The sequence below is a fragment of the Phascolarctos cinereus genome, unplaced genomic scaffold (assembly GCF_003287225.1).
Source record: "Phascolarctos cinereus isolate Bilbo 61053 unplaced genomic scaffold, phaCin_HiC Scaffold_3;HRSCAF=262, whole genome shotgun sequence".
NCBI classification, from domain to species: Eukaryota; Metazoa; Chordata; class Mammalia; order Diprotodontia; family Phascolarctidae; genus Phascolarctos; species Phascolarctos cinereus.
This window is the reverse complement of record NW_027555736.1, coordinates 47,121,775-47,133,809: the sequence shown is the minus strand read 5'-3', so window position 1 is coordinate 47,133,809 and position 12,035 is coordinate 47,121,775. Positions and strand designations below refer to the sequence as shown.

The following is a 12,035-nucleotide window of genomic DNA, read 5'->3' as shown; positions in this document are numbered from 1 at the left end:
ACAAATGAACCCCTTCTCTCAGCATGGGAGGAGGGGGTTTGCTATGTCAGTGAGAAGCCCTTGGAAGGTATTTCAGGGACCATGGCAGGCTGGTGGGGAATTTGGGAATACGGAAGATTTTTTTCCAGTGCTACTTAAGACACTGTCAGGATCAGCCCAATAGAAAATAGAAACAATTGAACAACAAATCATACATAGGCACCTGGAAATGTTACTCACCTTTACCCTCTAGTCACCTGATGAACAGAGATATTCTCTCAAGGAGAAAAAGAAGAACAAAGATGGCAGGAGTGGGAGGGGGATAGTCATCATTGATTCTTTAAGAATCTGAAATTAGGTATCTTCTGCCTCAGAGTTCAAACCAATCCTAGCCTGACAGCTTTGATGTAGACAGAGAAAGGGCGTGTGTGTTCAGGAGTGAGAAAGGGGTTCCTCGGAGGCACCCATCAGGGTGTTGATTGGGACATTCTTTCTCTGCTGTCAAGAAGTCAGTGGGGATAATGTAGCAGAAGCCTAAGATGGAAGAGGAATGGGAATGGGGAGATAGGAGGAGAGGAGACAGGGATGAAAGAAGGGATGAGAATAGGAGAGGGAATAAGGCCAAGTATTGGAAAAAGCATGGGGATGAGAAAGGAAACAGGGAGAAGAGCTATGGATGGGAGAAGAGAGAGGGATGGTGGAGAGGACAGTAATGAGAGAGGGGCTAGTGATGAAAGACGATAAAGGGATCAGAAAGCAATAGGAATTAGAGAGAGGACAAAGAGGAGGGAGAGTATGGGTGGGAGAAAGGACAAAGATTTGGGAGGGAAAATTGATGTGGAAGAGAAAAGAGACAGGGATGAGAGAGGGAATATGGATGAAAGGAGAGGATGGAGTAAGAGGGAAAATAGAGGTGAGAGAGGGAATTAAGTGAGAGGGGATAGATCTAGAGGACAAAGGAACATCAGAGACCATTTAGTCTGACTCTTTTATTTTACAAATGAGGAAACTGGGGCCCGGAGTGTTAAATGACTTGTCCAAGATCATGCAAGCAGTTAAGTAGCAAAGTTGGGATTCAAGCTCATGTCCTTTGACTAAAAATTCAGCCCTCTCCATGGCTCTACAACACAGATAAGAGGGGACAGGATGAGACACCAACTGTGGATGAGAGAGGGAAGTGGTAGGAAAGAGGGAAGATAGATGAGAAAAGAGAGATAGGAGAGAATATATCCAGATTCTTTGCTCAATTTCAGTCTCAATCTCTGCACAGACAAGAGAGAGGCAAGTGTGGCTGATGGAGACATTAAAACAGGGAGAATGTGAGGCCAGGAAGCTGTCTCTTAAAAAAGGAGGAAGCATGCCAGATTTCACTGGGGCTGGGGCTGGCTAACAAAAGAGAGGAGAGGCAACCCTGAGATGTTGACTTGGGAGTTTTCCATAGAAGAGGTGTGTGTTTTCTACCTTCCTGACAGGCGTCATAGAAAATCCAGGAGGACTTCCCAGGAACTATAGTGGATGAGAAGGGGAAAGACCTCTTTCTCCCAGATATCCAGGAAGATTTTGGTAGCTGGGATTCTCATGGCATCACAGGAATAAGGAACCTGTGAACATCAATGGGGGTTAGGAGCGAAACCATTTGTCATCTCCTCTTCTCTTCATGAATGTGCATATGTTGTGAGTCAACCTGTACTCTTCTTGTAAGATCAGTTGTCTTTTTAAGAAAAATCAGGCTCTTACTTTTTTCTTCTTCCTCAATTTCTTCCTGCTCCTATCTCCCTCTTCTGACTTTTGGGATTGATTTCTTTTTTTTTTCCCCAAAGCAGCCCCTTTGAAGAGGTTGTTAAACACTGATCACACTTAATGGTCCCTAATCATCTCCCCTACCAGCAACACTACCTTACTTTCCTTCTCTGCCTCAAAGGGGAGGCCTTCTAGATCTTCCTCTTCCCAAAACTTCCCATAACCTCTTCCCCCACCCACAAATGACGATTCCCAGCTTCCTCTATTGTGTCACTACTAGCCCAAGGTAATGTTCCCACCAGCCCTCTTCATGCCTTACCTCTAAGGCTGTGTGAGTGCATCCAATGTATCGGGGCATGAAACTGCTCTCCCGAGTGATTGAAGCATACAATTTGGCTAAACCAGACTTGTGAGCCTGAGGACCGGTGGAAGTGATGATGACAAAGATGGAGAGAGACAGAAGAGACAAACACAAAGTTAAGCAGCAGGTCCAGCCATAAATCAAGGCCCTGCATGTGGCCAAATGTTGGCCACAGCCCCATTGTGGCTCTGAGTGACCACTGGAGCAGAAGCTGGTAATTAAAGCCCAGTGTCCCTTGGAACCTTTACAGAAAGATCAATATTATAATAAATCTTTGGCTTTTCCTTTTGAATATTTCACCATCCTCACAGGGGCCATGGCTTACTTGCTTTCTTTGTAAAGACAAGGATAACTAGGCTAGGGGATGTCAGAAGGTCCAATGAGATAATGGATGAGCCTCCGTTGCAGTCAACTGCAAAGGGTTATTGTCATTTGAGAAATAATAATAATAACTCAAGCACAGAATGCTTAACTGTTAAAAAGCACTTTACAATCCCATTTGACCTTCACAACAACCCTGTGAGGAGGGCAGCAGGCATTTTAAACCTCATTTTTCAGACCAGAAAACCAAAGCCCAGAAAGGTGAAATGATTTGATAAAGATAACACAGCCTGTAGGTGGCAGAACCAGGATTTGCTTCCAGATCATCTAATTCTAGATAGATGGAAAGGCAGAAGACCTGGATTCTAATCTTGAAACTACCAATAGAATAGGAGATGCCATCAGGACTATCTTTTGACCTCTATGGGGCTGTCACATAGGGGGAACACCACAGGGACAATAAAAGGATTAATCATGAACTGTGCCACAGCAATGGAATCCTACCCCCTCACTAGGGCCTTAAACATGGGAGTTTTCCCCTCATCTCCAACTCCCTCCTCCCACTGAAGGAAAACAGGTACACTCAGGCTTTCCTGGTGGAGCTGTGAATTGGCCCAGACATTCTGGAAAGTAGTTTGGAACTGTGCCTCCAAAGTCATTAAATTGTGTGTGCCTTTTGACCCAGCTATACCACTACCAGACCAATCACCCAAGGAAATCAAAGAAGGAAAATAAAAGGACCCACATTATAAAAATATCTATAGCAGCTCTTTCCATGGTAGCCCAAAACTGGAAACCAAGGGAGGTGTCCTCCCATTGGGAAAAGACTAAACAAATTATTGAATGTGAATATAATGGAATATTCTGTGCCATGAAAAATAACCAAACAAACAGCTTCAGAGGAGGTGGAAAAGGTCTGTCTCTACAACTGATAAAGGGCAACATGAGCAGAAGTAGAACCATTTATACAATGATAACAACACTGAAGGGGAAAAGAACTTTGACTTTAAACTCTGATCAACATTATGAGAAACCAAAGTCTCAAAGAATGAGAATGACATGTCTGCTTGCTTGCTGCCAGAGAGGTGACAGACTTAAAATACACAAGACAGTCATTTTCAAACACAGCCAAGCTTTTCCTGACTACTCATGTATGTGTTGAGGGCTTTATTTGGGGGAGTGGCTATTCTCATTGGAGGGAGGGGTGGGTAGTGGGAAGGACAGATTAATAGAAACAAAGGACAAAGGCTTTGGAGGTCTCAATGTCAATAAAAATAAATTCTTGTCCCAGCCTATCTACTTCCAGAGTAAACCCACCCACCTACCCCCCCATTAAAGCTCATGTGCTTTAATGAATCACATGCTGGGAACAGAGCTATTAGCTTGCCCCCAAACTGGAAAGAGGCAGTGGAATAGCCCAGCCCTAGTCCCATCCCAGGCCAAAGCAGAGCTGCCCCCAAAGCTGGCTCTCTGGCCCGGAACACTCACCATCACCAGCTCAAAATGGTAGGGATGGAAAGGGCGGAGGTACTTAATGGGTATCCGGTAGGAAGCTAGCAAATCTCTGGTTCTGTTGTCAAGCACCTTCAGGATCACTTCTGGAAGGGAGAGGAGAAGGGACAGCTCAGGTCAGCTTCACTCTGACTGTGAAAGGGAGGGAACAGAGGATCATAGGGGAAAGGGGAGAAAGGAGAGGGAGTGAAAGAGAATGAGAGAGGAAGGAAAGAGAAGATGGCATGAAAGAGGAGGGAGAGAAAGGGAAGGGGAGAGAGAGAGAAGAGATAATGAAAGAGAATGATAGAGGAAGGGTAGAAAAGGAGGGAGAAGGCACAGAGAGAATAAAAGAGGGTGAGAAAAAGAGTCAAAGAAAAACCGAGGAAGAAGAAGTAGAGCATAGAAGGGAGGAGAGAAAAGAAAGAAAAGAGTGGGGTTGGGAGGGAAAGGAAAGAGAGGGACAGAAAGAAAGAGAGAGGGAAGAAGCTGTACTCAGGGATAAAAAGGAAGGACAGTACATACAGACATACATGTGTACACACAGATTTACAAAGATATACTTGGAGTTATACAGGTCCACATTCGTGTTCACATATGTATACACACACACAAATACAAAAGCCTTCACAAATTAAACATCTACATTGACAAAGGCACTGACAGGCACTCACATCAGTTGCAGAGATAAGCCTGCTTTCTGAATAAGGGTTGCTGACAATTCTCTCCATATGGATTTGGAGACGATATTGCCCACCAGTGCCCTGCTCTTTGGACTTAGGAGCCTCCAAGTCTAAACGGCTCCATTCACTCTAGGCCAAAATACCAGCTCTTCTGGTCTCTTTGCCCCAACTGCCTTTGGCTACACAGCTCAATCCAAGTTATTTCACCAAAGGTAAGGCATGCCTCCATCTCCTTTGGTGTTCCCTAGACTCACCAGAACTCCAGGTGTTCTAGCTGCTGTGTTACATTCCTTCTTTCCACTTGAGTAAGAAGAGGTCCGTTTCACAGGGAACTTCAAGTTTCATTCAAGTTTCCCTTTGCTTTTCTTTTCTTTTCATGAGGCAATTGGGGTTAAGTGACTTTCCCAGGGTCACACAGCTAGTCACTGTTAAGTGTCTGAGGCCAGATTTGAACTCAGGTCCTCCTGACTCCAGGGCTGGTGCTCTATCCACTGTGCCACCTAGCTGCCCCCAAAATTTCCCATTTCAAAGGAAAGATGGTCCCTTTGTTACTTTGGACCCATCTGTTTTTTCACCCATCTGGAATGGGAATAAAATCACAGAATGTCAGAGCTAGAGGAGACCTCCCATTTTGAAGAGGAGGAGACTGAATCCCAGAGTGGGGGATGGAGGTGTTGAAAGTCACACAGCTAATTAGGGGCAAGGCCAGGCCTTGGGTCTCAAAGTTCAGTGCTCTTTTCACTATATTTTTATGTCTCCCAAGTAGAAGGAGAAAGAAAAGGAACAGGAGGAGGAGGAGGAGGAGATGAGGCAGTAGGAAGAAGAGAAGACAATGGAGGATGGAACAAGTGAAGGAAGATGAGAGATGAAGAAGAAGTAAGGTGGAATATGAAGAGGAAAAGAAAGATGTAGGGCAATTGATGAAGCAGAAAAATGAGGTGAAGGATGGAGATGGGGAAAGATGAGGAAATAGGATACAAAAGAGGAAAGGAAAGAAGAAAGAAGAAGGAAAGAAAGGAAGAAGAGGAGAGTTAGGAGAGAAAAGAAGAAAGTGGAAAGGAGAAGAAATCAAGGACAAGAGGGAGGAAGGAAGTATGAAAAGGAGTGTGGAGGGGGCAGAGGAAGAGAAGAGGGAGGAAGGAAGCTTCTCCAAAAGCTCTTATCAACTAATAAGCATTAATTAAATACTTACTATGTGCCAGGCACTGCATTAAGTGGTGAAGAAACAGATAAGCAGCAGAAATAGTTCCTGCCCTCCAGGAGCTTACAATTCAATGGTCTTAGGCTAACGCAGAGAAGAATATTGATCCTTACCAGCCATGCCCTTCATTACACCCCTGAGGAAACCCTAGTGGGGTTCTGGCTCAGCCAACTAGATTTATTCTGACTGGTAGCCCAAGTGGGAACAGCCAGTAAACTAGGGAAGATGTAAACTAGGGTTTTTCTTTTTTTGTTTTGTTTTGTTCTGTTTTGTTTTGTTTTGTATTTGTAGCCCCTGCACCTAACACAGCATGGGGCCTTGCACACAGTAGGTCCTTAATAAATGTTTGCTGGATTAGAGTGGATTGATAGCACCCTCCTCTTGAGTTGTCCAAGCCCTGGTATTCTGGAAGGCTTTTTAATTCTCCCTCCTTCCCAGATGGGGATAGGCAGCTAGCTCTTTCCTGCACCTCCTGAGGAGGGGGCCTCCCTTGTCTCAAGTATCCTATATGCTCCCCAAAGGGAGTAGCTAGCGATGGGGCTGGGGGCTGGGAGCCACCCCTCCTGCCTCTGCCTGGTCCCCATACTAAGAACGCCTAATTTGCTGCCATTGTCTCCCCCTTCCCTGCCTCCTGCTAACTCTCTTTGTGTCATGAGCAAAAAGCCATTTCTGTCATGTTGACCCTGACACAGGGAGAATGAAATTTTCTTTTGCCTTTCATTAACACGTCCTTGAATTTCCTCCCTCCTCCACTTTCCACCTCCTCCATTTTTAACCCCCCTTTGCTGCCCTCCCACATCACCACAGCAACGAGCTCTGAATTTTTTTCCCCAGCTCTGGCCCTGGTCATTTCAGCTCAGAGAGAGCTGCTTGGCCAACTTCTCCCTGCCAGGGGCATCCTCTCCCTTTTCTTCGCGAATTGCCAGGCCTTCTGAGCCCTGGAGTGGGATCAGAGATGGGGACTACTTCCCGCTCCCAATATCACAACTACAGGGTAACGCCTCTGGGAATCTTGACTTGCATGTCTCAGGGATCCTGATCGAGCTCGGGATGGGTCATTATTCCATCCTTGTTCTGTCCTCCCTGCTCTCATCATTCTCCATTCCAGTAATTCCCCTCACTGTGGTAACAGCAGCAGCAGCAGTACAATAACCTTTGCTTCAGAAGAGAAGATTCCTCTCTTGCAGGGACTAGCGGGCTTCCCCCTTTTGTGAGATGAGCTACTTTACTTCAGAGATAACATTGGTTTTTCTTAACTGCTTTTTATGAAGATAAAAAAATCTAATTATTCATTGGGAGAGAATCAATCCCTGCAAACACAGAGACACAAGGTTGTCTGACTGCAGAGTTCTGGAGAAGTTAAATCTCTCTGCCTCCAGTTCAGAAAGATGGGAATTTTGGGGGGCCAGATTTCACAAATTATTTCCACAGTGTCCTGGTTCATGGATAGATTTTAGGGCTAGAAGGGACCCTAGAAATCACCCAGTCCAACCCACTTATTTTACAGATGAGGAAACTGAAGCCCATCGAGGAGAAAGGACCTATCTAAGGTCACACAGTTAGTGAGTAGCAGAGCTGACATCCAAACCTAGGTCCTTTTTGTGCCTCAGAATGAGATGATTTCTAAGTCGCCTGTGACCTCTAACATTCTGAAAAGAGGTGAATCTTGGAGCTTCTCTGGAGAAAATGACATAATTCTGTTAAATTATTACAAGTTTGTGCCACACAGAGTTTGAAACCTAAAGAGTTAGCTCAAAGGATTCTAAAAGCTTGAAATGACCTAATAGTTAAAGGGTAAACATTTTTCCCTTAAGGAAAAAATGGTGGAAGATAAAGGTGTCCCAAGATGGGGAGGCACCCTGGGCTAATCTGCAGGGATTTGTTCACCTGGAATAATTAGGCATTCAGTGGACAGAGTGAATGAGCAAGTGGAGACATGTCATCCTTTATCCGCCAAAATGTCATTCCCTGCTCATTTATCTGCAGTGAAGCATGCTCCAAGCTTCATCGCCTATGTTGGCACTGAGCTGCATGGAGACACCCACATTTTGTTTTATGATCCGCTGTACCTCATGGTAAGAATCACTCTGTGGCTTGTCCTCTAGCTATTGTATAAATCCCATATTTATCTGGGGCTAGAGATTTTGGAAGAAAAAAAAAGGAAGACCAGGCTCCCGCCCTTGAAAGGCTTACAATTTAGGAGAGATAAAAACATAGACACAGAATCAAAGTAGAAGGTTTTCATTGGCATGAGAGGTATGGCCATGGGGATGTGGGGGGAGATGGTGCTGTGGGGAGTTCAGATGATACCTGACCAAGGTGCCCAGGCAAGGGGCTTCAGTGGGAGGTGATTTTTGACCCGGACCTTGAAGGACAAATTGGGGGCAGGGAGAACTTTCCAGGTGAAGCAATCAGATGAGCAGACATGAGGTAGCATAGTAGGGCATTTCACTGCTTGGAAGCTGTAAGGGAGTTTAGATATAACTAACTCCTTCATTTTATAGATGAGGGGACTGAAGTTTCACTCTGAAGTTATCCAACTGAAGAGGTTGAATGACCTGCCCAAAGTCACACAGGCAGGAAGTAACCTAGGTCCATGCTTTCCAGACCCAACCTCCTTTCTGCCACACATCTGTTGACAGAAGTGAGTCATCTTGTTGGGTTGTGGCATGGGGTAAGAAAGAGGCCAGTGTGAGATCGGGCTGGGAGGGTGGCATGGAAGCAGACTGTGGAGGGCTTTCCTTGAATGGCTGGATAAGGAATTTGGATTATATTGGCCTATAGGGAGTCACTGAAAGTCATATCAGTAGACTAACATGATCAGAGCGGTGCATCAGAAAGCCCAGCTGGGCACTGTGTGAAAGATAAACTGCCAAAGGGGGAGACTGAAAGGGGAAAAACAGTTAATAGGCTGTGTGGATAGTTCAGGGAAAAGGGACTGAGGGGTCTGAACTAGGCTGACAGTAATGGGAGGGGAGGGGATAATAAGGATGGGCAGGACACTGGGAAGCTAGGAGAGACAAGTCCTGATGAGAGGTTAGAAGCGATGGTAGTTAGGTAGGGCGGGAGTGGGGGGGGGGTCCAGTCTGTGGCTGGGAGAAGGATTTTTTCTGGGTGAAGAAAGTTCATTGGTTAATGTGTGGCATTAATTTATGGCCTCAGTTACCCTCCTTGGTGTTTTAACCAACTTAGCTGCCGGCTCAGACTGTAAAAGGGGCACTTTGAAAGTGAGCACTAGAGGAAGAGTTAGGGCAGCACCTCACTTACCCATAACCTCACTTCTCTAAAACACAGCTGAGAACCCAGATGAAAGCCAAAAAGCTCTCTGAAGCAAAGCATATGTCATAATGTTCATGCATGCATTTGATTCATAGAAAAGTACTTAAAGGTCCTTCCTTACTCAGAACCTACGGATTCTTACTTTACACAAAATTCTAATCTGTTTGGTGCTTTAGTTTTTTCAGGTGACTCCAAATTAGAAATATCAACTTAGAGGTGGGGTGAGTGAAAGGAAGGTGGTTAGAGGCAGGCAGAGCAGTGGAACCAAAAACATGAAAAGGAGACACAAGAACTAGTGGAAAGAACCTTGGTTAGAAGGCCTGGGTTCTAGTCCTAATCAGATAATCACTTAATCTCTACCTGGCTACCATCACATCTAATCATTCCTGGAGTCTTGTTAATCCGGCTTCTGCAGTGTGTCTCTCATCCTTACTGTCCCCATCATTCTCATTACCACTAGCGCAGACCCTCATCATCTCTTAACTGGGCAAAGCTGGCAACATTTTTTTTTCACTTGGGGCAAGTGGCAGAGGACAAGGCTCATCTGGATCTAGCCTAAGAAGAGGAAGCAGTCCCAGAGATTGTATTAGACTTCCTGGCTAGCAAACAACTAATCGGCTGCTACTCAGAAAAAAGGATGGTAGTTGGCCTGGTTCATTCCACTGTGGGATAGAATGCACATCCTGAGACTCTCTGAGGTTTCTACGCTGCTGAAAGCTCAGCTGCTGAGAGGCTGAAGCATGTTGCCTCTGATGGGGACGGGGCAAGAAGGAAAAGAAGTATCCTGAGAAAAATGCTGTCAATGCCCTCTGGATTTTCCACCCTGTTACAAAGCTTCAGCTGCCTCGTTCCTAGTTATGGCTCTGTCGCTGGGTTTCAATGTACCAGCTCTGACAGTCTATGACTCGATCATCTCCAAAGCACAGCACTTGGGGGATGATTTATGGCAGGAGCCAATAGCCTTGTATATCTCAATAGCCCCCCAAACCATAGAGGTCACCCTAAGTTAATAAAAAGGTTACATTTGAACTCATATCTTCTGTTAAGAAGGCATCTTAAAAGAACCATTTCCATTCAAAATGGTTGTACCAAAAAAAAATTTGGTGCTAAAAAGGAAAAGTCTCAATTATTTAGCAAATTAACTTAGCTAGAGATAACATGTTCTTCAATGACTTAGGGTAAATGAGTTGTTTCTGTATGTGGTTTTTTTTTCAATCTAATCATTGGAACATAAGATATCATAGCAATATCATTCAAACTGAGACTGCGAATGCATCTGAAAATTGTTCCCTCAGGGCTCCAGCAGAGAGCTTTACGCATCTTCTACCCCTGACCCAACACTGAGGGTCTCTCCCTCCCAACCCACCTACTCTCCAAACCCAAGGCCTCACCTTCACGACCCACATCTTCAGTTTGAATCTCCAACTTGACTGTTGTCTCCCAAGTGGGACTTTTGGTGGGCTCCCAGGTAGTTGAGGTGACAGCTGTAGACTCCTCACGTTTTTCTTCCTGTGAGGTGGTTTTTCTGGGTGGAGGGGAAGGATAGAAAAAAGGGGGGCATTGGAGAAGGAAAGCTAGAATAACTCCTTCCTACAAAGCCCAGGCCCATTGGTCTTCTGGGTCCCAAACATGAAAGAAATCGAAGGACGCTTCCAGAAATGGACTCCCAAAGTATGAGATACCCAGCAATGTCACCTGCCTGGGGGCCTTCATATTTATTTTTTGGTTGCTGGGTTAATGTGCCATCTTGCCTTCCCCACTGGGTAAATGCCCTCTTTAAACCACATCATTAATAGCTGCATAGCTACGTGTCTGTCTCTGGGAAAGAGGAAAATGCCAATCTTGCTTAGGCCACCTTCTTTCATCCTGTTAAAATTCCTGCCCACCCTTGAAAACCTAACTCAAATTCCACCTCTTCTGGGAAGCCTTCCCTGATTTCCTCTGAAGAGCAATGGTCTTCCCCCTCTGGTCTCACACTTCCTTTGTGTCTCTTGAATGTGTCACACTGTGTAAAATGGCTCTCTGTGTTGGTGTCTCATCCCCTTGGAAGACGAAGCCCCGCATGGGCAAGGCCTGTGTCTCATCGGAGCAGGTTGGTATGAGAGCCACTTGGGATAGCACCAGGTTCTCCACATGACAGGCACCTACAATGAAACCTATTTCGGCACCTGGCCAGTGTGGTGATTTGTGTTCCATGTTTCTTATAAGGGGTTTTGAGGAGGTAGGAAGGAGAGAAAATAAAATTTTGTTCATTGCAACAAATGGATGAATGAATGGATAAATAAATAAATCCAATTTAAAACAATGAAAAACTCCAGAGGAGGGCACTTAATAAATGTTTCTTTTAGTTGTCAGGGAGTGGGAGGAAGGCAGCACAGTTCACAAGGCCTTCCTGATCTCCACAATGATTAGTGCTCCCTAGAGAATTACACTTTTATTTACTATGTATGTGTTCGATATTTAGAAAGGCAGTGTGGCCTAGTAGATAATGTTGGCCTCTGAGCCAGCAAAAGCTGGGTTCGAATACTGCCTCTGCTGGCTGTGTGACCCTGAGCAAGTCATTTAAGTTCTCAGTGTCTTAGAGAATTCTTTAAGAAGGCAGAAGGAATTTCCTTACCAGGGAGATCTTTAAACCAGTGAAAGCACAGATGGCCCTCCCTGTGTTGATTCTGTTTACTTATCTGTGTGTCTATTGTCTTACCTTGGTAGAACTGAAGGTCCTTGGACCAGGGATGGCTGTGTTTTGCCTTTGCATCCCCAGTGCCTAGTACAATTCCTGGCACATAGTAAGTGCTTAATCTATATTTTGGATTGAATCACACACACAGGTCACCCACTTTCCCATTCTCTTGAGCCAAGGACGGCAGGGCTGGAGAAGTGGCTAGCAGAAGAGGGGAAGGGGTGGTGCAGCAGCTTGAGTCCCTGCTCTCATGGTGTAATGGTACTGAAAAGAGGCATTGGAGGTATGTTCTGAGGAAGC

The 12,035-nt window shown here is 45.2% G+C and overlaps 1 protein-coding gene across 7 annotated transcripts in view; it reads right to left on the bottom strand.

Annotated features, from left to right (window-relative positions):
- Positions 1-12,035, bottom strand: part of CCDC33 (coiled-coil domain containing 33) — a 221,305-nt gene that overhangs the window by 140,595 nt on the left and 68,675 nt on the right. For all 7 annotated transcript variants that reach the window (XM_020994637.2, XM_020994640.2, XM_020994645.2 and 4 more), the window contains exons 3-5: positions 10,447-10,580; positions 3,890-3,999; positions 2,039-2,134 (exon numbers count right to left, since the gene is read on the bottom strand). In XM_020994637.2, the coding sequence (XP_020850296.1) occupies positions 2,039-2,134; positions 3,890-3,999; positions 10,447-10,580 (340 nt within the window). The remainder of the gene's footprint in view (positions 1-2,038; positions 2,135-3,889; positions 4,000-10,446; positions 10,581-12,035) is intronic.